This window comes from Hemitrygon akajei, chromosome 21, assembly GCF_048418815.1.
Source record: "Hemitrygon akajei chromosome 21, sHemAka1.3, whole genome shotgun sequence".
NCBI classification, from domain to species: domain Eukaryota; kingdom Metazoa; phylum Chordata; class Chondrichthyes; order Myliobatiformes; family Dasyatidae; genus Hemitrygon; species Hemitrygon akajei.
The window spans coordinates 38,040,148-38,065,320 of NC_133144.1; the positions used below are offsets into that span (position 1 = coordinate 38,040,148).

A 25,173-nucleotide genomic window follows, 5' to 3' on the forward strand; every position below is an offset into this window, starting at 1 on the left:
CTATCAGCTTTTATTCCTTCCCCTCTCCCCCACCTTCTTCCCCTTCCTTTCTAGTCCTGATGAAGGGTCCAAAACATTGACTGGATATTGCTGTCCACAGATGCTGTCTGACCTGCTGAGTTCTTCTAGTGTCCTATGTGTGTTACTCTAGAATTCTGGGATCTGTAGAATCTTGTTTATGGCTTCTTGTAGATGCTAGTGATGCTGAAAAAGCTCATATTTACATCAGATGGACATTGGCTTGATGTGATATTAGGAGTGGGAATCTATCTGGTTGGAATGAATGGGGACATTACACTGTGATAACTTGTGCAAGTTATGTTTACCTTGGTTTTAATTTTTTCTAAGATGCAATTAATGTCTTTTGAGGCCGCCTGTTCATGGATTCTCTTTGATTCATTTAGCTGGTGGATATCATTCATCAGTTTATTATATCTGTAAGAACAACAAACAAGGACCAAAGATGAAAAAGTATCAAAGATGAAAACTTTCCAATGAGATCCTGATGTACCATGGCTGACAACCAAATTAACTAGTTTCAGGATCCTGCCCCGTCCTAGATCAAAATCTGGGACGTAGGGTTTAGGGTCTGCCTCAGTACAGCCAAGAGTTCAACCCCCAAGCCCTGGTTTTGTCAAGTCTAAGAGAATCAGAATCCTAATCAGATAGTCACTAATTTATATAAGATGAAATTTGTTATTTTTGTAGTAACAGAACAGTGCAAAGACATAAAAATCTATAAATTACAAAGATAAATAAAAAAGTGCAATAAAAAGGAAAAGTGAGGTAGTGCTTATGAATTCATGGATTGTTCAGAAATCTGATGGGAGGGAAGTAGCTGTTCCAAAATCATTGAGTATGGGTTCTTCAGGCTCTTGTACCTCCTCCTAGATGGTGGTAGCAAGAGAGTACATGTCCTGGATGGTGAGGATCCTCAATAATGAGTATCACCTTCTAGGATTTACCTCTAGAAGATGTCACATGATGGAAATGGTTGAGTTGACAACTCTCTGCAGCCTTTTGAAATCTTGCAGGCTCCATACCAGGCTAGGATGCAACCAGTCAGAATGATCTCCACCATACATCCACTAAAATTTGTAAGAGTTTTTGGTGACATATCAAATCTCCTCAAATTAAAATGAAGTTGAGCTGCTCGCATGCCTTCTTGGTGATTGTATTGATGTGTTTGGCCCAGGATAGATCCTCTGAGATGTTGACATGCAGCAACTTCAAGCTGCACCACTGACTCTTCAGTGAGGACTGGGTGTGTTCTCCTGACTTCCCCTTCCTGAAATCCACAATCACAATTCCACAGACCAACGTTTGACCAGCTCAAGTCATGACAAGATAGTGTGAGCTATTGAAGATATAAACAATCAGATTTCCCTGTAGGCTAGAGGATGGGCCTCAGTGTTTTGCATGAGCTGAAGATTACAGTGGGTGGTTGATAGGAAGTCAGTCAGAGAGTTATCAGTGATCTTCCGTTAAGCTCTCAGACATTTTTGCTGCAAGATTCACTGTGACTGTGACCAATGCAAGAGCTCCCTCCTTGTACTCTTAACCTCATTAAAATATCTGACATAGCGAACAAGAGCATACTTATCCAACTTCCTTTGAAATCCACCTAGTAGGTGCTCATGCTTATTCAATTGCAACCAGAATATTGCCAACAATAGTTTCATTGCTGATCTCTACAATAATAGGAAAACAGTTAGCCTGGGTTCTGCTTCATATCACTAACTTGTGCAAAGAGTTAAGGGAAAATAAGATTTCCCTGCGGACAAACTACTTGCCAAAATGCACAGGCAAGGCTTATACTAGAGCAAAGCCCATTAACTGAGATGTTAGAGAATTGTCATCATATTATAATTCAATTTTTTCAGGGGTTGCAGAATATGAAGTGGGTGCAGAGAATGAAGACAAGCCTTAAAACCTCCTCATCTGCTCTGTTTACAAAGGTAATACCATCAGGTAATGAAGACCCATACTCACTTTTCCTCAAGTTTGGGCTGTGGGTCAACCTGGTCCAGGAACCTGACATAGTCAACTCCCAATTCATCCGTGAACACGTCCTCCAGCAAATGTACTTCTTTTTCAGCCACCTCCAGGTTGAGCTGTGCAAGACATCGATGAAACTGAGATCGAGTCAAGTGGCCATTGTTATTCCTAGAAATATGGCATTGACAGTGTCAGGGTCATAGGTACAGCAGTGGCCTATTTGTCTCCTAAAGTCTATTCTACCTTTCAGTTAAGTGCTGCTTTAGACCTTGTCCCTTGCTATAGATCTCTACAGATCAAGAACATACCTTGTGTATTGTTTGCAGTTCTGAGTTCTGTTCACCACACGATAAGAAGAATATCTCTGCATTTGGGAGAGTGCAGGAAAGATCCACTAGGGTGTTGCCTGAATTCAAAGAATTCACTTAAGGGGAGAGTGAATAGGCAGGGTTTGCTTTCTCTGGAGAGGAAGAAACTGAACTGTGTATTGATAGAAGTATGTAAGATTATGAGGAGAATAAAAAAGGTAGATAGTTTAAGATCTTTTTCTAATAATGTGGCTATCAAAAACAGAAGGTATAGGTCTAAGGAGAGAGAGGGAATTTTAAAGGGGATCTGAGGGCCGAGTTTTGTGGCTGATATCTGGAACACACTGCCAAGAGGCATATTGCAGACACTTAAATAGGCAAGGTATAGAAGGGTATGATCCTAATACAGGCAAATGGGGCTACTGTAGATGGGCAAAAAGGTCAGCAGGGATCTGATGGACTGAAGAGCCTGTTTCTTTGCTGTATAACTGAATGACTCAATTCTTTAGTCACCTGAACTTTAGCTTTGATGATTTTTGTGCACAGAACCCTATATTACTTTAGCTCTCTACAGTTTCTAGTTGTAAATATAAATATCTTCATATAGTGAATTATGCAATTCAAATTCATTTGCAGTGCTAAATGAAGGACTTACTGCTGTGTGTATGTGACATGTTAATACAGAAGGAGCCAGACATTCGTAGCAATATCTGACATTACTTTAGACATTTGTTATGCTTGGTCCACACAAGACACAGTTCACTCATGTGGAAGTAGACTATCATGTGCTTTGAGGCCGAGTTCTGAATTACTGAGGCATCAGGATGTTCGACCCTGTGCTCAGATGCTGATTCAGGGGGATCTCTTTTAAATAATGTACTTGGCCATGAAGAAGTTTTCCTTATGGCCCATTCTATGCCTCCCAACTTGCAATCCTCACCTGATCTCCCTCTTTGAACAATGTCTTCCCAGCCTGAGCACCTCTAATCTGATCACCTGACCCCTGTACAGTTCTGCATTCCCACTCCCACTGCATCCATTCATGCTTGGCAGTGGCTGAGAAAAGGTTTATCATGGTGCAAGGTCTGTTTTATGTAGAACAACACTTTGGGTTTAGGCTCTTGAACCCTATGTTATTGGCTTGCAACCCATTGCTGCATTAATATACCAATAAGTGCCATTCACTTCCAAAGCTTCCACTTGGTGGAAAAGCAGCACTTCCAACAATGCAGCACTTCCTCAGCTCTGCGGTCACACCAGGGTTTGTGCACTAGTTTCTGGCTACTCGCTGACTGCAGACCGTCCTCATCAGCACACTTACAGTGAACTGACAATGACTGTGTGCTTGTGCAGATTATGGTGATGGTTCGGATACCTAACTCTTCAAGAAATAACATCTGAGAACTAATATTGTTTCATATTGGCTGGTGTGGAGAAGAAAGAAGTAGGAAATTTCAGAATCCCCTGAAATAGGACTGGAATTGTTTGAACCATAGAAAAGTAGAGCACAAAAAATGGGCCTTTTCTGTCCACCCCACCATACTAACCATGCCGCTAATTCCACTTGAGCACATTGTCCTATATCCCTCCATACCTATCCTATCCCAGCACTTTTAAAGATCATAGTTGTGTCTCACTCAACCATCTCCTCTGGCTGATATTCTAGATTTTCACCACCCTCTGTGTGGAAAGCAGATCCCTCAGGTCTCCTTTAAATTTCTCTTCTCTCACCTTAAACCTGTAGTGTGCTGTCTCTCTAGATATAGCTTTCCCTGTCAAAAGGGAAAATATTCCTATCTATCCTATCTGTGCCTCTGCTAATTTAATAAACCTCTATATGGTCACCTCTCAGCCTTCTACACTCCACAGAGAATAAACACAGCCTATCTGCTCTCTCCTGTAACTGCAGCCCTCCATCCCAGGCAACATCCTGGTGAATCCCTTCTGCACTATTTCTATTTCTACCACATCCTCCCTATAATCTCCAGATAAAGTAAAACACTTTGCCATTTGCTGAAAGTTGATTAGCACCCTCCACTCAAATTTAATTCACTTAAATGAGGGCAATGGATAATAACTGAATGTTAAGCAGAGTGTTCCTAGGTGTTCAGATTGGCCACCCGAAGTGGTTATTAAGGCTAAGTGCAGTCTTGGTAGGCTCCAGGTGTGGGAGAGCTCCTTGTTAGCAAACTGCCCTGCAAAACTCACTGGCATGTTGGCAATTATGGTCAGACCAGGAAGTGGCTTTTTCATTTAAAGATTACACACAATGTTTTCACATATAAGGGAACTAATACCCAACATACTTGTCAAAATCTTTAAACACTGGGTGTGTAATGAGATGCCTATGGCTGATTCGCTTCTTCAAACGACAGATCACAGCCTCAAACTGAGCTCTCTTTGGAGGGTTTAAGATATCCACATTCACAGTGCCGACCTTGGGCAGTTGGTAGGTCTCTAATGGTGGAACCTTCACATTGGGTTTCTTTTCCAGTTCAGGAATGGTGAAAACTGGGGACGGAAATAACAGGCATTAAAACAAGGCTAAGGCTTAACAGAGAGTTTGACAAGATTTCTTGAGCATAATAAGAATGTGCTCAGTCTAAGGTACAGAAATGGAACAGTAAATGAGATCGATTCAAAAAATGTTACACAGAGAAAGTTAACGTTTTACTTAATCCTTCAATTCCTGTTCCTCAAATTATAGTTCATGTGAACAGTTCAGTACCTGAGTCAATGTCACTGGTAAAATTATTCCATATAATGTGGCCAGGCCTACTGGTATCTTCATAACACTTCACCAGAGCTCTGAATTGAATATCGGTTAGTTCTGGGTCAAATCCTATCAGACTAAGAACCCTTCTAAAGACTGATGTGGGGATTCTTCCACTGCGCAAGGGGTCAAAGTCCTCAATGAAGTCAACAGTCTGAAAGGGAAATATATTTTAGTTAGAGTAGCTGGCTATAGCCGTGTCTTTAGTCCAATGTACATAATCCAGGTGCCAGGCTCAACAAGAAGCTCAGAGATCTCGGCCTTCACCCTGCCTTATGTAGCTGGATCCTGGACTTCCTGTCAACTCGCCAGCGGGTGGTAAGAGTGGGCTCCCTCACCTCCACCCCTCTGACTCTCAACACAAGTGCTCCTCAAGGTTGTGTACTATGCCCCTTCCTTTACTCTCTGTGTACCCATGACTGTGTTGCCACCCACAGCTCCAAACTGCTAATTAAATTTGCTGACAACACTAAACTGTTTGGCCTAATCTCAAATAATAGTAAGGCAGCCAACAGAGAGGAAGTCATCACCCTGACACAGTGGTGTTAAGAAAACAACCTCCCCCTTAATGTCACAAAGACAAAGGAGCTGGTTGTGGACTACAGGAGGAATGGAGATAGGCTAATCCCTATTGACATCAATGGATCTGTGGTTGAGAGGATGAACAGCTTTAAGTTCCTTGGCATAAACATCACCAAGGATCTCACGTGGTTGTACATACCAGCTGTGTGGTGAAAAAGGCACAATAGGACCTCTTTGACCTCTTTAGTTTAAGAAGTTTGGTATGGACCCCCAGATTCTAAGAACTTTCTATAGGGGCACAATTGAGAGCATCCTGACTGGCTGCATCACTGTCTGGTATGGGAACTGTACTTCCCTCAATTGCAGGACTCTGCAGAGAGTGATGCAGGCAGCCCAGCACATCTAAAGGTGTGAACTTCCCACTATTCAGGACATTTGCAAAGACAGTTGTGCAAAAGGGACCCGAAAGATCATTGGAGACCCAAGTCACCCCAACCACAAATTGTTCCAGCTGCTATCGTCCAGGAAATGGTACCACAGCATAAAAGCCAGAACCAACAGGCTCCAAAGCAACTTCTTCCACCAGGCCATCAGATTACTTAATTCATGCTGATGCAACTGTATTTCTATGTTATATTGACTATCCTGCTGTACATAATATTTATTATAAATTACTATAATTGCACATTGCACATTTAGATGGAGACGTAACGTAAAGATTTTTACTCTTCATGTATTTGAAGGATGTAAGTAATAAAGTCAATTCAATTCAATTTAGATACTAGCAGGAGTTTGTCGATAGAATCACCTTCCAGTAGTCAGATTGTATGAATCAGTGACTGGATGAGGGAGCACCTTCTACCAGTTGTAGTCTGGGTACAATACGTAACCCAGAAAGTGGGAGGGGGTATCCTTTGGGAGAACCCTCCCCCCCCCCTGATTTTTGTTGGACAGATATCAGAGATCGAATGGTGTGGCTCCCACTCCCAGCTTGACAAGCTCCTAAAGAAGAAGGGGAAATCTGAGTGGAGAGGTGATACAAGCAAACATGGGGGGGGGGGGGGGGGCGCAAGAGGAATCTGCTAACTCACCCTGACTCTGTTGACCAAAACATGGTGGCGGAGTCGGCCCAACAACTCGCCCAAATGCACCTTGTCAACCTTAATCTTTGGTTGTGGCTTGAATCCAATTTTCCGTTCTTCGGGTGAAATGTCAATTGGTTTATCTGCTGGTATTTCAGGCTTAAAGGAATCCACTTTGAAACCAGTAAATTCTGATTGAGAAACATACACAGTGAACACTTACAGCAAATGCTTCCCATTACCTGCTCTCCCTTGCAGAAACAGCAAGCCGTTAGTCTCAACTGGTCTGAGTCAGTGTGCTATGGATTCTGTCAACATTAGAAAAATTAGCGACTCTTGGACATGGTTGAACTGAGTAACAAGGAAGATTGTTTTCATTATGAGGCAAGCAAAGAGAAACAGTGGCCAAAAAAAATGAGCACAGCTTCTCACACCATATATATCTAGAACTTAGAATTTGATTGTTCCTGATCAACCTATGAATTTGAACAATTAGCCTAAGTGTTCAAAGAATATCTGAGCGCTAAAGCAGATTGGTCCAAGCTTAGCCAGAGGAAGCAAGATGTTTTTTCAGTTTAAGGCAACACTGCATAAATGATCTGAAACATGTGACGTGGTCACTTGATGGAAGTGGAACAAGGGGCTGCTTTGTTTTCTGTCTAAAAGACGCATCGAGTCAGTGCAAAGTGTTGGTAAAAAGCACCACATCTTCTCAAAATAACAATCAGGGGTCCAACAATTCTGCACTGAAGATGTTTATTTAACCATGCTAGAGACAAAATAATAATATTGATCCAGAGTAATAACTTCGCAATTGACAGGCCATGGTTGGATGGGATTATGGCATCTATTTCAGGGTTGCCGGAGCCCGTTAGATTGCTGCAGTTGGGTATCAGGGGTGGTTGTGATGAGGAAAGGACAGCTAAACTCACATCACAGTTCTTTGAGGTGTCAGAAAGAAAGAAAACTCCAGGAATATTTTTTATTAATCTAGACAGGCAACACAAAGAAACCCTGTGCAACATGGTGAAGAGTTGCCACGGACTCTCTCAAAGCTGGGAAAAGGGGCTTGGGGAAGTTGCGACCATCAGCTGGATAGAATTATTAAATTAGATTTACTTCAAATTTGAAATGCAAGCTGGAGATGCAGTAATTATTATGCCATCAGAGCATTTCAGGAAACAGCAATGATTTTTTTAAATGCACAGCAATTACCATTTCTGAGAAAAATAAACATCAGAAACAAATGAAAATAAGACAAACTGTTTTTAGTAAGTACATGTGAGAGTAAAGGACTTTCATTAATGGGTTGAGATTGCTTTCACAACCTCATTTAAACTTTAAGTATAACAGATCTTTCTAAAATGTGTCATGTACTCATGGAAAGGACTATGTCTTTATTCATACAGAACTTATGATGCATTGAACAATACAAGTGTATCTTCGTATGGAAATGGATGGAGGTGAAGGGAATCTAAAAATGTTTATGCCTCTATCTTTTATTTCAAATAGTTAGAATAGATGGAGCATATTTGTGCCAAGTGACCACAGATCCTGGACAAACCACATAGAGCCTGTCAATGTATTTACTGCCAAATAAACATTTTCTTTTTCTTGATTGCTTATATTATTGTAAAGGAGGAAGATGCATACCTTTTGTGAAGATAAAAGGAGTAACAAACTTAGGTCATAATATAAAGAAACAAAAATATGAATCCAGTGGTCAGATCCATTGCGTAACAGGCAGCAACGACTGACTGAAAATGGGTGCCAATAAACATTGCAAATTATTGGTCAGCGTGCCAGTGTTCCACAAAACTATGGCTAAAAATAACACATGATGGAGTGGAGCTTGAAGACATAAACACCAATTTACATAGAATTTAAAGCAATGAAACAGACCTTTGAACCAAAGAAACTAAAACAGTAATTATAGTCCACCCACACAACATCTTGAGGGGTCTTTGCCTGGGCAACATCTTTTCATCATACTTATCAATGACTTGGAGAGAGTGTCAAGATTTGTAACTGTTAAATGGCGCAGAGTATTATATAAATAGCAATGGTTGTTTTTACAGCAAAAGCAAAAATAATGGCAGACTTAGCTTCAGATGGAGATTTACGAGTTCATTTCACCCAGATCCAAGAAAGTGCAATTAGAATATTTTCTTAACGTTGAGAAACTAGAGGCTTGTTGGAGAAAACCACCTGAGTCCAGGTGAATGGATTCTGATATCCAGTGCACAGCTATTAAAATGTGACCAGGCTTTAATATATATCTGAAAGGGTTTAGAATTACAAGTGAGAAAATGGAACCTTACTTACAGAGCCTGGATTACATCACATATGGGGACATCTTTGATTGCTCTTAGGAAGTGATTGAAGAATTATATTGGCACAGGAAGGAATATTGTACAGATTCATCAGGTTGTACTAAGATTTTGAGGGTTAAGCAAGGATAGAGTGCACAATTTTGATTTTATTTGCTTCCAATGAACAGATTCAAGGAGAAATAATTAATGTGTCACGTCAATTGGGAATAAATTATTTCCTGAGAATGTTAGAGGCCCTAATTTTAAAATTAAGCTTAGGCTATTTAGAAGAATGTTTTAGGAGATATTTTTATATAAGGTTCAGTAGAAATATTTCCCTAGAAGGGACTGAAGATGTAGAAGTCTGAGAGTAACAGAGTTTAGTAACTGAGGGAAGTGGCAGCAAATGGAGGCAAGATTCAGATCAATTGTGACATTATTAAGTGGGAGAGGTGGCTTGAGACGCTCTATGTTAAATTCCCACTCTCAGCATCAGACTAAATATACAAACATGACCATTTACTAAAAACTAAATCTGGAAACAGAACCGTGGCTGTGCTGAGAAAAGCTGCAGTCAGGTCCAAAGTTTAAAAAGAAGTACCAATCAACATTGCGCGAATTACTGGAGTACTTACAACAGCAATCCACAAAACTAAAGCCACACCTAACATACAGTATGTGTGATATTAGTAACTGCTTTACATAAAACTTTAAGGACTGAAATGGGTTTTTCTTCCCAGGGAAAAAAAGGTAGAATTTATGCATTGCATAAAGATCAAAACAATCCATAAATCTGTGTGTGTACTTATTAACTTTCACTGCTGACGTAACTGAACTATGCTAAGTAGAAATGAGTTTCACTCTGTACTACTCCATTAGCAGTTCATTCTGTATTTCATATGGACCTATTAATGTCTATCCTTTATTTACGTTTCTTCAAATCTGAACAAAGAAATAAATAAATTGATTAATTGATAGGTAAAATAGATAGATAAACAAGCAAATAGATGGATGGATAGATGGGTGAATGAATGAATAGATAAATGGATAAATAAGTACATTGGTATGTCAGTGTGGCAAGCTGGCCAGTGGTGTAGTGGCATCAGCACTGAACTTCGAGGAAGATGGTCCTGAGTTCGAATCTGGCTGGGTCCCAACCTGGGCAGCAGTATCTGTATGGAAGAAAGACCTGCCAATCTACTTCCATATCTTGCCATGAAAGCCCAATGGACAATTATACTGTCCATAGGGTCGCCATGAGTTGAAGATGACTCGATTCCACCTCAACAATGACAAAATATACGTGTCAATGAATGGGTAAAGGAATCGATAAATGACATTTGAGGAACAAGGTGTCTCAAAATTCTGTACTGTACCAAGGCATGGGATCCATGGAATCTTGGTTGCCTGGATTCAGAATTGGCTTGCAAAAGGCAAAGGGTGGTAGTAAATGCAGTGTATTCTGCTGGGAGTTCAGTAACCGGTGGTGTTTTGCAGGGACCTGTTCTGGCACCACTACTCTTTGTGAGTTTTATAAATTACTTGCATAAGGAAATGGAAGTGGGTTAGTAGGTTTTCACATGACAAGAGGGTTAATGATGTAGACAGTTTGGAAGATGGTTCTAGGTTATAAAGGGATATAGACAGGATGCAGGGCTGAGCAGAGAAATCATAGATGAAGAGATGGAGTTCAATCCAGGAAAGAGTGAAGTGATACACTTTGGAAGATCAAACGAGGTGGTTAATGGCAGGATTCTTAACAGTGTGAGGAACAGGGGGATCTTGGGGTCCAAGTCCATAGATGCCTCAAAGTTGCACTCAAGCCAATAGGGTAGTTAAGAAGGCCTACGGTGTGTTGGCCTTCATCAGTTGGAGGACGAGTTCAAGAGCCACGAGCTAATGTTGCAGCTCTATAAAACCCTGGTAAGACTACGCTTGGAATATTCTGGTTATTACATTATAGGAAGGATGTGGAAGCTTTAGAGAGGGTGCGGAAGAGATTTACCAGGATTCTGCCTGGATTTGAGAACATGCCTTATGAGGAAAGGTTGAGTGAGCTCGGGCTTTTTTTTTGGAGTGAAGGAGAATGAGAAGTGGCTTGACAGAGGTGTAGGGTAATGAGAGGCACAGATAGAATTGACAGCCTTCAAATTTTTCCCAGCGCAGCATTAACCAATATCAGAGGACATAAGTTTAAAGAGAGAAGACGAAAGTTTAGGAGAGCGATATTTTACACAGGAAATAGCAGGTGATTGAAATACATTATCAGGGGTGGTGGTAGAGGCAGATACATTAGGGGCATTTGAGAGTCTCTTAGATAGGCACATGGGTGAAGGAAAAATGAAGCGTTATGAGCTGTTGTAGGAGAGAAGGGTTAGATAGGTCACAGAGTTTGTTTATATAGGTTGTTTATATAGTATGTTTATATGGGCTGAATGGCCTTGCTGTGCTATACTGTTTTATGTTCTAATTGCAATGAACTCCTGTTTACCAGTGCGGTTGGAAGGGCTTTCTAGAATTCTCAAAACAACTTTAGCAGAGGAAACCTCTGTTATGTTTCGCAAATATTATAAGAGGAATTGTATTACTCTGAAATATTCATCTGAGAGTTGCTCCCAGAGCCAAACCTAGCACTCAGATTTTTATCTTAAAATGCTTTAAAGGAAGATCCATCTGAAAATAATGTTGGTCAGCACATTTTAGAGTTATAGCCTTATTATGCAATAAAACCAAATGATTCACATTTAAATCACCTACCTTTATCAATGGCCTGGCTAAATGCAACATAATTTACTCGTCCAGTTGTTGGGTCCCCAAATTTTTTACACAGCAGCCGGAAGTCCATCGGCAACACACTGAGTCTCAAATAATCCAGGGTCCTCTCAAATTGTGACTTGGACAGGAGTCTTCTGTATGCCACTTTCTATTGAATTGAATATGCTCATGATTAATCTGTAGGGACATGTACTTCAGAGCAGAGAGAGCTAATGCATGCTAGCCGTTTGGGCATTCACCTATGTTGTGTCCAGTGTTCAACAGGTAGGCTGAGCATCAGTGATTGGAATTAAATTGGTAGCTTCTGATAAATTGGGGAGGGATTGCAGCAACCCAGCTATCTTGTCTCCAGCATGTTGCTGAGATGCTGATGTAGGAGAGTGGCTGTGATTGTAGAGCGTTAAAATGCTGTCCTCCCTCAAGATGACAGCGTCCGTCCTCCCACCGTACCAACACGCTGGTGTTCACCTGTTAACCAGACGGTTGAGATTGCACCAACTAATCTAAATGGCAACGTCTGAAGCTAGGCTTTCTGACGTTCAAGGTTGTATTTCCTCTGTACTCCCCTTCGTTAAAAGTCAGCAGCCTTCCACCAGCCACTAGGCTGCCCTACAACAAGCACTGGTGCAGGGGACAGCACAGGGAGGGACACCATAAAGTGATTAGTTGATGCTTTGATGCAAAGCTACATGTCTGATTTGGGGATTTATTTATTTACTTATTGGGATACAGCACAGAATAGGCCCTTCTGGCACTTTAAGCCATACCGCCCTGCAACCCCCAATGTTTTAATCCCAGCCTAATCTCGTCAATTTACAATGACCAATTAACCTTACTAATCAGTACGTCTTTGGACTGTGGGAGGAAACCGGAGCACCTGGAGGAAACCCACGTGTTCACATGGAGAACATACAAACTCCTTACGGGCAGCAGTGGAAATTGAACCCAGTTCACCTGTTCTGTAAAGTGTTGTGCTTTACTTTGGGATATTCATGTTCTGTTGGATTTTTGCATCATAGTTAAGGATCATAGCAAAGGTCGGCCGTTGAGGGGAGGTAAAATGAGAATGTGCTGAATGGGAGGCTGGAGTTGTGTGTATTGGATGGGTTGTTTATGGACAAACTGCTCACTCCTCTTCCTCCTCCGACTCATTGCCTTCTTCCTGATCCTCAGCTAGGTACCATGTAACTAGTGACAAGGCCAGACTCCTGTTGATGGAGAGGTTGTACACCACCAAGGTAGCGTAAGGGTTAGCACAAACCTATTACAGCTCAGGGCACTGGAACTCGGAGTTCAATTCCGACGTCCTCTGTTAGGAGTCTGTACATCCTCCCCACGGAATGCATGGGTTTCCTCCCACAGTCCAAAGATGTATTGATTAGTAAGATAATTGGTCATTTTAAATTGTCCTGGAATAGGCTAGGGTCAAACCAGGGGTTGCTGGGCAGTGTGGCTCATAGGACTGGAAGGGCCTATTCTGCACTGTATCTCTAAATAAGTAAATAAATAATAATAAAAAAATACATACAGAAAACCACCACAAATCTTGGCACCTGTGAAACTACATAATTGCTCCATTTGCTGCTCGCAGAGGGATGCAGCACAGAAAAAGACCTTTCAGCCCACTGAGTCCTTTCTGACTATCAAACACTGATTGACATTAACCCATTTTAATTCAAATTTTATTTCATTCTCCCTATTTACTTATCCCTTAACAACTCCCCCAGATTCCACCACTCAGCATGCGCACTAGGGGTAACTTACAGTGGCCGGTTATCTTACAAACCTGCACGTGGTTGGGATGTGCGAGGAAACAGGATGCCTGGAGGAAATCCACGGAGAACATGCAATTCCTCAAGGACTGCTCCTAAGGTCACGATTGGACAAGGATCTCTGGTGCTGTGAAGCAGCCGCTCTGCAAGCTGCACCATTGCGACACTTGAAATATATTCAGTTCTCTTTAACTAGCAAACCAATTAACTAGACCTCCCTCATAGAACATGGACAATACAGCACAGGACAGGCCCTCCGGCCCACAATTTTTGTGTTGACCACAATGCTGAATTAACCTAAATCTCTTCTGCCTGTACATAGTTCATATCCCTCCAGTCCCTGCATAGTCATGTGATGGTCAAGAGCTTCCATTGTATCTGCTTCCACCACAACCTCTGGTAGGCCTTTTCAGGCACCGAGACCATAAGACAATGAGATGTAGGAGCAGAATCAAGTCATTTGGCACATCTGATCTACTCTGCCATTCAAGGGTGGCAGATTTGTTCTTCTCAACTCAATTCTCCCACCTTCTCCCCATAACCTTTAACCCCTTACCAATCAAAACCCTTCAATTTCTGAAGCAACACACACAAAATGCTTGAGGAGCACAACAGGCCAGGCAGCATATATGAAAAGGAGTAAACAGTCGGTGTTTCAGGCTGAGACCCTTCATTGGGTCCTGTATATTCTTTTCCATAGATGCTGCCTCTAGTATTTTGTGTGTGTTGCTCTGGATTTCCAGCACCTGAAGATTTTCTGGTGTTTGCGACCTAACAATCTTTGCTTTACATGCACCAAAAAAACTTGGCTTCCACAGACTCACCATCTCTAGGCAGAAGAAATTCCTCCTTATTTGAGTTCTAAAGGGATATCCTTTTATTTTAAAGCTCTCCATGTAAAAAAACTTGCCCTTTGCATCTTAATTAAAATTACTTCCCATCACATGAAGTGCACGTTCTCTAACACTTGACATTTCCACCCTGGGAGAAATTTCTAACTGTCTACTGTATCTATGCCTTTCTTAATTTTAGCACTAGCAGGAAGATCTCAATGAGCACCTCCAAACTGCAGATCAGATATCTCATGTGCTGTTCTTTTGGGAAGAACTGATCCCTTGGCATTCTGGCAAGATATGGGCCTCTGTTGAGACCTTTTCTCCCCTCTTTCTCTTCCTCTCTCCCTCCATACTCTTCTGAATTCTGGATTGCAAAGGGAATACCTATCAATTCACCTCGTGCCTGGTTTGAGCAGGAGTCTTGTGCTCAGATTGCACACCATTCTCTGCAAACACCAGAGGCAGTAAAAAAAAACACTAAATCTTTACAAAAGCCATCAGCTAATGTGGAAATCCTGAAATAGCATTGGTAGGGTGATAATTCTGCTGGGGGGAAGTTAAGCACATGCTTAGTAACCTCACACAGTGATAATAAACCTATTCTGATTTTGAACTGAGCAAGTTTAAGAGGGGATATTAGCTAAAAACAGCAGAAACTGAATCTCATTAACAGATATGCCAATTGAGATCCTAACCTGGCTACTATCATACATTCTCTGAGCTCCCCTACTCCCAGGTTACGGGGTCAGAGGTCTGCATGAGTCTGGAAGCTGAGACCCGAAGGTCAGAGAGCCCTGGGCTTCAGTGAAGTCCGAAGGCCAATCAAAGGCTGAAGTCCAGAGCACAACGAGACGGGCGTAGAAGCCATAAGGCCGAAGACAGAGACCCAAAGGAGTTATGAGGCCTGGGTCACCAGGGTTGGAGATCCCTACAAGTCCAGAAGTCGAGGTCCAATGTCTGCAGGCCTGAGAGTCTGGGGCCAAGGACTTGAGGCCTGGAGTGGCCTGTCTTGGAGTTGGAAGCCTGGTTGTGTATGTGTTTGAGGGGATTAAGTGGGAAGAAAGGACCTGTTCTGCTGTTGTTCTTTTGTCTTGTTGCTATTGTTGTGTGTTGCTGTGGCTTGTGTTATTCTGCTAAACATTGTGGGTATGTTGTTTTGGTAGTGGAGTGTGTGGCAATACTTGCAGGCTGTCACAGTACTTCCTTGAGTGTGTTGGTTGTGTAACACGCTGTAAGGTTTCACTGCTAATGTAATGGTTTCTCTGTAGCATCAATGTTTGGATTATAACTAGAGATAACGGGGCCTTTGGAATGTGTGCCATCCAATGAGAGGCGTGTTGTTCTTTCTTGTGGGTCTGAGAGAAGGGACTTGGCGGTCTTTTGTTGGCGAGAGATGAAGAGAGAAGACATGAGTGGAGAGAGCTGGTAGACTGCCGGACAAAGTGGACTTGGAGCAAGGGTCCAAGGGTCAGCGAATGGACAGAACTGTGAGCTCCAATGTGCACACTAGACTGTTTCATTAAAATGGGCCCTTTTTCTTTTTATTTTCTTTACTAAAGCTATAGTCAGATTAAGATTTATAAAGTTCAATCATCTAACTGCATATGGTGTACTGCCTGATATTTTGTGGTACAAATTTGTAACCAGGCAACACATCACACGGCACCCATACAAACGAGATTTCTCAGTTTGGCTGGGCCAGAGGCTGTCTTCTCCCGGACAAACGCAAGCTGGCCGAACATGAGGGTTATAGTTGTTAACACAAACTACATATTTCAATGTCCCTGTGATAAATAAATCTTAAAATGAATCAGAATCTGAGTCTTAGATATATACCCTCATCAATGTGGCTTTTGATTTAACTTGCACTACAAGTGTGTATGGGTGAATTGGGGGCTGTTTTCAACTCAATTCAGCAGGACTAGAACCAGACAGACCACTGAGGCAGACTCTTTTAGTGATTAAGGATGAACGAAGAAGAAATGGTTCATAGTTGATAGAATCAATTTCAAGTGAATCAGGAGAAAACACAGAGTAAATGTGAGTCAATGGAAGCAGAGAAAGGAAAAGTTATTTGGGTATTTATCATTTGAAATTAGTAGCAGAAGCCAAAGTGCCAGCAATCGCTATTGGGATATCAGGATTCACTGTAATCAATTATGAGAAATCAGTTCATCTTTGTTGTATTATTTGAAGCCAAGAGAGTAGTCCTGAAATGAAAGTGGAGACTGATAAATTAGTTATGTAATTAGTAGAAATTTATTCTTTTGACATTTCCAAAAGCCTTTTGAAAGCAAGAACTGTGCTCTCACCTTGTCGTAATCTCTGAAGAATGGGTTCACCAATAACTGTCTCTTCTCTACTTGCTGAGAAAGTTCTCTGAGCACGTCTTCCACCCGCTTTTCTTCTGTATCTGTTAACTTTATCCCAAGCTGCAGAAAAGAACAAAATAATTGTGAACTTCTGAGAGGTATTTTCTTGATGTCAAATCTTTATAATTCCGTGGTTAGAATTCAGCTAGAGCATTAATTCTGTGTATCACAGACATGTAGTTTTCTGAAATCCCTCTGAGATATTTGAGTAAATATTGAATAAACAGAGGATGTTCTGCTTTGAGAAAGAGAATAAATGGATTTTTGAGGAATTTTAAAGGAAAGAATAGGGCCGAATAAGACAAATTAGTTTTATGAGTAATTTATGACAGGTATTAGAGACTTTAGTAGATGAATTTAAATTGTTTTATTGCATACATTTTAATTTTTTTTTGTTTTTCAGTGACTTTCTTGATCCCTCATACCTTCTTTCCAAATACCTTCTTCCCGTCCACCCAGTACCAATGATTACCTGGAACATGTCCACACTCTCATTACTGGTCACTTGCACAACCCATCTTGCACCAGGGTTCTTTTTAATGCATAGAAAGAGGATAGTATAATTCCAAGCACTTTTGCATGATATGATCTGATCTGCATGTTTTGAAAAGTAGGAACTAATTGCTTAGTTTTCAAAGTCTGCATTTTTTTGTTTTAGATCTTTCATCCATCAGACACAAACTCTGAAAACGGAAATACTATTTAAGTAGAAGTTGCCTTGAAGTTAGTTAACGACCTGGCAGATACAAAATGCTGGAGGAACTCAACAGGTCAGGCAACACCTATGGTAAGGAATAGACAGCTGACCTTTCAGGTCAAGACCCTTCATCAGGACTGGAAGTAAAGAGGGGGTGAAGCCTGAATTAATGATCTGACTCTTCTTGGGCTCCTCATCCATCCCATCCTCCACTGTAGCAAACCACAACATCACATAACTCACTATCCTCACTTGACCATCTTACACAGCAGCAAGATTGCCAACATCTCCCCATCTCTGCCTTCCTTTGAGCATTCTCTCATTGCTGAGTACATGAAGAGAGTACGTTTCCTTAATACTGGCTCATTCCCAGCAATGGATGAATTCTAGGACATGATTACTCTTCCTCCTCTCCGCTCCATTACAGCAGCTTCCAGTATAGGGCTTCCTATAACGAGTAGCTTGAGAATGTGATCTTTACATCTGAAAGCTCACCTTGAACAGAGTTCCATTTGCTGGCCTGTACACCTCCGCTCTAGGATATTTTTCCAAATGAGGAATATTAAATGCTGTGGAAATAAATATTTGTGATGGAACATTGATATTGCCTGAAGTTGTACACACATAACACACAAAAGTTATTCAGTCACATTTATCTGACAAAATTATAAAGGTCTTGTTTGACCACCATTGTGTTTTAAAAAAAAGCACCTTCACAATATCTTCAACTGAAGCAAGTCCGCTGGATCTGGAAGGACAAGATAGCGTGCTGGACAGTCAGGGTTAGATACTAGAGGCATTGAGGGAGAGAGCAGGAGAAGACTGTCCACACAACAAAGAACTAAAGAGATTTAAATTGCAAACTCAATGATACGAGATGCGTTTCCTCACCATGTTCCATGAAATCACAGAAATCACGATAGCGAACTTGGCCATCTGGTGTGCCAAAACATTTGAGAAGTGTCTGGATATCCTGCTCTGTCAAGTCACCTTCTTTGCCACAAGCCAAATTCAGGCCTCGTAAAAACTGTGGACAATGAGTAATAAATTAAACAATTAATGAGGAAGCTGCCACATGGTAGGTTGGTTCAGAAGGTTAAGGTATGTGGGATCCAAAGTGAGGTGGTTAATTAGTTCCAAAATCGGCTTGGTGATAGGAGGCAGAGGGCAGTGGAGAAAGGATGTTTATTTTTCTGATTGGTGATCAATGGTCTACCACAGGGATCAATGCTGGGGTCCTTATTCTTTGCGATTTAGATAAATGTCTTGGGTGTGAATGTTGGAGATATAATCTTTGGATGATGTGAAAGTTGGGTGGTATTGTGGATAGTGAGGAAAGCTATCTAAAGCTACAGAAGGAGCAGTTCAGGTGGAAAGTTGGGCAGAGCATTGACATATGTATTTTAATTTTGACAAGTGCATGGTATTGCAATCTGAGAACTTAAATAGAGGAGGGACACTTCCAGTAAATGGTAGGGCACTAAGAAATTTTGATGCACAGAGAGACCTTTAAGTTCAATCCATAGTACCCTGAAAATGGTGACATAGTTTGATATGGTGGTGAAGAAGACACTTGGCTTGCTTGTCTTCAAAGGCAGAGGCAGAGAATATAACAGCTGGAATGCTAAAAAAAACTCAGTTTAATCCGCACCTGGAGTGCTTTGTGCAGTTTTGCTTGCTGCACTATAGGAAGGGTGTGGTTGCACTGAGAGAGTGCTGAGGAGATTCAACAGGATGTTGACTGGATTATGATTTATGAGAAGATAGTTCAAAGGCTCCGCCATTTCATCATGGCTGATCCTGGATCCCATTTAACCCCATACACCTGCCCTCTCACCATATCCCTTGATGCCCTGACCTATCAGGAATCTATCAACTTCCACTTTGAATGAACCTATGGACTTGGCCTCCACTGTAGACTGAGGCAGAGCATTCCACAGATTCACCACGCTTTGGCTAAAAAAAAATTCCTCCTTATTTCTGTTCTAAAAAGTCACCCCTCAATTTTGAGCCTGTGCCCTCTAGTTCTGGATACCCCTACCAGAGGAAATATTCTCTCCACCTCCACCCTATCTAGTCCTTTCAACATTCGGTAGGTTTCAATGAGAGCCCTTTGCATTCTTCTAAATTCCATTGAGTGCAAGTCCAAAGCTGCCAAACACTCCTTATATGCTAATCCCTTCATTCTTGGAATCATCCCCTTGAACCTCCTCTGGACTCTCTCCAAGGACAATACATTCTTTTTTAGATAAGGGGCCCAAAACTGATAACAATACTCCAAGTGTGGCCTGCTAAAGCTTCAGAGTTATCTCCTTGTTTTTATATTCTATTCCCCTTAAAATAAATGCCAACATTGCATTTGCCTTCTTTCCCACAGACTCAACCTGTGAATTAACATTCTGGGAGTTTTGCACAAGGATTCCTAAGTCCCTCTGCACCTCTGATGTTTGAATTTTCTCCCAATTTAGATATTAGTCTGCACTATTGTTCCTTTTATCAAAATGCATTATCATACATTTCCTAACACTGTATTCCATCTGCCAATTTTTTGCCCATTCTTCCAATTTGTCCAAGTCCTGCTGCAATCGCATTGTTTCCTCAGCACTACCTACCCCTCTACCTATCTTTGTGGCATCTGCAAAATTTGCCACAAAGTCATCAATTCCATTATCTAAATCATTGACAAAGTAAAAGGTAGCAGTCCCAATACTGACCGCTGAGGAACGCCACTAGTCACCGGCAGTCAACCAGAAAAGGCCCAATTTATTCACACTCGCTGCCTCCTACCTGACAACCATTCCTCTATCCATGCCAGTATATTTCCTGTAATACCATAGGATTTTATCTTGTTAAGCATCCTCACGAGAGGCACCTCATCAAATGCCTTCTGAAAATCTAAGTAAATGACACCCACTGCCTTTCCTTTGTCCACCCTGCTTGTTACTTCTTCAAAGATTTCTAACAGATTTGTCAAGCTGACTTTGACTTATTTTATCATTAGTTTCCAAGTGTCCCGAAACTTCGTCCTTAATAATGGACTCCAACACTTTCCCAGCCACTGAGTTTAGACTAACTGGCCTATAATTTCCTTTCTTCTGCCTTCCTTCCTTCTTAAAGAGTGGAGTAACATTTGCAATTTTCCAGTCCTCTGGGACCATGCCAGAATCAGGTTATTCTTGAAAGATCACGACCAATGCATCTGTTATCTCTTCAGCAACCTCCCTCAGGACTCTGAGATGTAGTCCATCTGGCCTAGGTGACTTATCCAACCTAAGGAAAAGTTTGCCTAGCACTTTTTCCTTTGTAATAGCAATGGCACTCACTCCTGCTCCCTGACACTCATGAACTTCTGGCATGCTGCTAGTGTCTTCCACAGTAAAGTCTGAAGCAAAATACTTATTAAATTAATTGGTCATTTCTTTGTCCCCCATTACAGACTCATTAGCATAATTTTCCAATGGTACAATATCAACTCTCTCCTCCCTTTTATTCTTTATATAACAGAAAAATACTTATAGTATTCTGCTTTATATTATTGGCTAGTTTGCCCTCATATTTCATCTTTTCCCCTCTTATAGCTTTTTCAGTTGCTTTTTGTTGGATTTTAAAAGCTTCCCAAGTATCCAACTTGCCACTCATTTTTGCTACGCAATATGCCATTCCTTGGCTTTTATGCAGTCCTTAACTACCCTTGTCAGCCATAGTTGCCTAGCCCTGACATTTGAGAACTCTTTCTTCTGTGAGACCTATCTATCCTGCGCCTTGTGAATTATTCTCAGAAACTTCAACCACCTCTGCTCTGCTGTCGTCCCCACCAGTATCCCCCTCCAATCCACCTGGGCAAGCTCCTCTTTCATGCCTCTGTAATTGCAATACTGATACACATGTTATGCTTCTCCCTCTCAATGTGCAGTATGAATTCAATCATATTATGATCACTGCCTCCTAAGGGTTCCTTTATGTTAAGCTGACTAATAAAATCAGGGTTATTACACAACACCCAATCTAAGATAGCCTTTCCCCTTGTAGGCTTGAGCACCTGATGTAAAAAGCTATCTCACAGGTGTTCAACAAATTCCCTCTCTTGCAATCTGACACCAACCTGATTTTCCCAAATCCCCTTGCATATTGAAGTCCCCCATTACAATTGTGACATTACCTTCTTTGGATGCCCTTTCCAGCTCCCTTTGCAATCTCAACCCCACATCTTGGCTACTATTTTGAGGCTTATATATGATTCCCATAATGTTTTTTTTACCCTTGCAGTGTCTTAACTCCACCCACAAACATCTCTGACCCTATGTCACCTCTTTCTAAAGATGTAGTTCCATCTCTTACCATCAGAGCCACACCACCACCTATGCCTTCCTGCCTGTCCTTTCAATACAAAGTATATCCTTTGATGTTAAACTCCCAATTCTGACCTTCTTTCAGCCACAACTCAGTGATGCCCACAACCGACCAATCTCTAATTGTGCCCAAGTTTGGCCACCTTATTCTGAATGTTACTATATTTAAATACAGCAACTTCAGTCCTGCATTCTTTGCCCTCATGAATTTTGCCTCTGTGATACAATTTAATTCTTTGCTTGCATGCCTCAATGGCCCGGAGAGCAATGTTGACTGGAGTCAGGGCTTTATGCTTTGGTAGGGGCACCCATTGCCAAACAGGTCAAAAGGCAGTGGCCAGATTAAGAGTGGTCCACCGGTACGCCAGATTTAGGGGTTCAGCTCAGGGCTAACAACACCGACAGGTAAAACAGAACTGTTCAGAAACAGCAAAGAAAAATCCTTCTACATCTGTGCATGATGGAATTCCTGAGTCTCCACCCAGGGCTTACATGACTGGCAGTAATGAGAACTGAGCTACTGACACAATGAAGGAAGCCCTGAACACTGCCTGAGATGGAGAACCTTTTTTGCTGCCCTAAAAGTCAGCAGCGTAAGGGGCAGTAGGTAGGATATGTTTTGAGTTTTTTTTTGTGTGTTGCATTAGATCCACAGAAACAATTATTTTGTTCTCCTTTACACTTGTGAACAGGAAATGACATTAAACAACCTTGAATTTTGAACCTTGAAGAAAAGATTTTATAGAGGATAAACAAATGGAGTGATGAAAGTAATGAAAAGAAAGAGCAAATAAAATGAGGGAAACAACAATTAATCAGAGGCAACTAAGTTTGGGGTGGCAGGGTGGAGATATGGCTCTACCAAATGAGATGTAAAGTGCTCCTTCCCTCTGTTTGCCTGCAGGTCACCTTTGGACAAGGAGTAGCACCTGCTTAGCCCAACAATCAGGGTCACGTGAAGCCATGAAAGCTGGTGGTAGATGGCTGTATCAACAGCTGGTGCATATCACAAGTCCTGGTTACATGACCATTCACACCAGGTGGATAATCTCTGAAGAGCATTGATACTGGCTGGGTCACCTGAATTGTAAAGATACTGACCAGAAGGCGGCAGTGGCAAACCACTTTCTGTCAAAAAATTTGCCCCATGGAGCGTGAGCGCCCATGTCACACGACATGGGACGTAGTGATGGTGATGAACCAAGTTTAGAGGAAGGTCACACTTTCCAGCTGTGGAATGAATGTTCCACAGACCTGTTCAAAGCTGACACCTGCCACACTGGTTTTACTGATGCTGCAGACTACTGCATGGACAAACTCACATGATACACAACTGCTCCAGTTTTTAATAGGAGTTCAGATGGGTAAGTAAATTGGTGGCAATTATACTGAAGGCAGCATTGCTTCTTACATTTTAGATAACTTGATCTTTTTGCAAAAGGTTCCTCACTCACCTGACTTTCTGTGATAAGACCACTATGCAGTCTGTCGTAATCCTTGAAGAATTCTGGCGTTCGAATCCCCTTTATGAAAACAATATTCCGGATTTTGTCGAACACCTCTAGAATCTCTGGTGATCTGGGTAACTGTAAATGATGTTAAAAATTCAATCAGCTTATAGTTTTGATCAATGGTATCAATTAGCTATTTTTTCATTTGTTTTCATGGGAACTCTGTAAGGAAGGTCTTTCTATAGGGGAAACGTTCTATTTTAGTACCCATTACTGGCATTATTTAATCACTGCTGCTGTGTGGGGTGCCTACAGAGTAAAAGCTCCATCAGGAAATACCTTACAATATTTTCATGATGCAGTCCCAGATCAATCAGAGGATAGGTTAGATGGAAACAATCACTCATAAAGCAAAGCAATCACTCAACATTTCCTACAAAGATCTGCTAAATGTTACAGAATCACAGCAATCCTTCAGCTCATCATGACCATGTTGTCTATCAGGTAGCTGACATTCACCCAGATTTAACTTCCATCTACTCCAGGGGCAATTTGCAGCGGTCAACCGTTCTATAGACCTGCTCATCTTTGGGGAATGGGAGGAAACAAACCTACTGTATGTGGTCACAGGGAGGATCTATGATGTTTTCTGAAGCTTCTTGGATGTGGTAGGCATTGCACCTGTAACCTGTTGTGTTTTCTACCTTCGCATTATATTATTCTTGCAGAAGTGTTTAACCAAGGACCAACGTTCATCATCCCCATATACATTTACATGTATTAGGAATTTGCTGTGGAGTGTTGATTAGACCACTACATGCAATAGAAAACAACATTCAACAATTATAAAGAATAAAGGAAATAAAGTTCAAGGTTAAAGTACAGATATGGAATAAAATGTGCATAAATAGCAACATTATAAAAAGTGGTTTAAAGCATTTACAGTGCAGTGTGGTGACGGGGATAGTAGAGGCGGCATGGGGGTCTCACAAGAATTGTTGATCAAATTAACTACCTGAGGGAAGAAACTTTTAAGATGGTGTGAAGTTTTTTGTTTTAATAACCCTATTGCGCTTTCCAGAAGGGAGATTTTGAAAAAGGCAGTTTTCAGGATAGGAAATGTCTGCAATTATTTTTCCTGAGCAACTCACGCAAATTGCTGGAGGAACTCAGCAGGTCAGACAGCTTCTATGGAATTTAATAAACAGTTAACATTTTGGGCCAAGGCCCTTCATCAGGACTGGATAACAAGGGGGAAGATGCTAGGCTGAAGAGGTGCGATGAGGGGAAGGAAGACAAGCCAGTAGGTGATAGATGGAAAAGGTAAGGGGTTGGAGGAAAGGAGAGTGGCCATGGGAGAAAGGGACGGAGGAGGGGCACCAGGAGAAGGCGATAGGCAAGTGAGGATAAGTTGTAAGAGGCCATAGTGGGGAATAGAAGAAGAGGGAAGGAGAGAGGAAAAAATTACCAGAAGGAGAAATCAATGATCATGCCATCAGGTTGGAGGCTACCTAGATAGAATATGAAGTGTTGCTCCTCCAACCTGAGAGTGGCCTTATCTTGGCAGAAGAGGATGCCATGGACTGACGTGTAACAGGAATGAGAATAGGAACCAAAATGGTTGGCCACCCGTAAATTCCGCTTTTTGTGGATGGAGTGGGGGTTCACAACAAAGTGATCACCCAGTTTATTTCAGGTCTCACCGATTGTAGAGGAGACCACGTCAGGAGCACTGCATGCAGTAGGTGATCCCAACAGATTTGCAGGTGAAGTGTTGCCTCACCTGGAAGGTCTGTTTGGGGGCCCAGAATGATGGTGAGGAAGGGGGGGTGAATGGGCAGATGTTGGATTCCTCTCACTTGCAAGTTTTTGTGCCAGGTGGAAATTAGTGAAGAGGGACGAATGAACAAGGGAACCATGGAGGGA

The 25,173-nt window shown here is 41.6% G+C and overlaps 1 protein-coding gene across 1 annotated transcript in view; it reads right to left on the reverse strand.

Moving 5' to 3' along the window:
- The window catches only part of LOC140714439 (uncharacterized), a 77,671-nt gene that overhangs the window by 17,803 nt on the left and 34,695 nt on the right, over nucleotides 1-25,173 (reverse strand). Inside the window, exons 7-16 of the mRNA XM_073025737.1 lie at nucleotides 23,251-23,382; nucleotides 18,339-18,474; nucleotides 17,943-18,016; nucleotides 16,691-16,810; nucleotides 11,753-11,918; nucleotides 6,693-6,874; nucleotides 5,035-5,233; nucleotides 4,613-4,817; nucleotides 1,993-2,166; nucleotides 327-435 (exon numbers count right to left, since the gene is read on the reverse strand). Coding sequence (XP_072881838.1) covers nucleotides 327-435; nucleotides 1,993-2,166; nucleotides 4,613-4,817; nucleotides 5,035-5,233; nucleotides 6,693-6,874; nucleotides 11,753-11,918; nucleotides 16,691-16,810; nucleotides 17,943-18,016; nucleotides 18,339-18,474; nucleotides 23,251-23,382 — 1,497 coding nt within the window. The remainder of the gene's footprint in view (nucleotides 1-326; nucleotides 436-1,992; nucleotides 2,167-4,612; nucleotides 4,818-5,034; nucleotides 5,234-6,692; nucleotides 6,875-11,752; nucleotides 11,919-16,690; nucleotides 16,811-17,942; nucleotides 18,017-18,338; nucleotides 18,475-23,250; nucleotides 23,383-25,173) is intronic.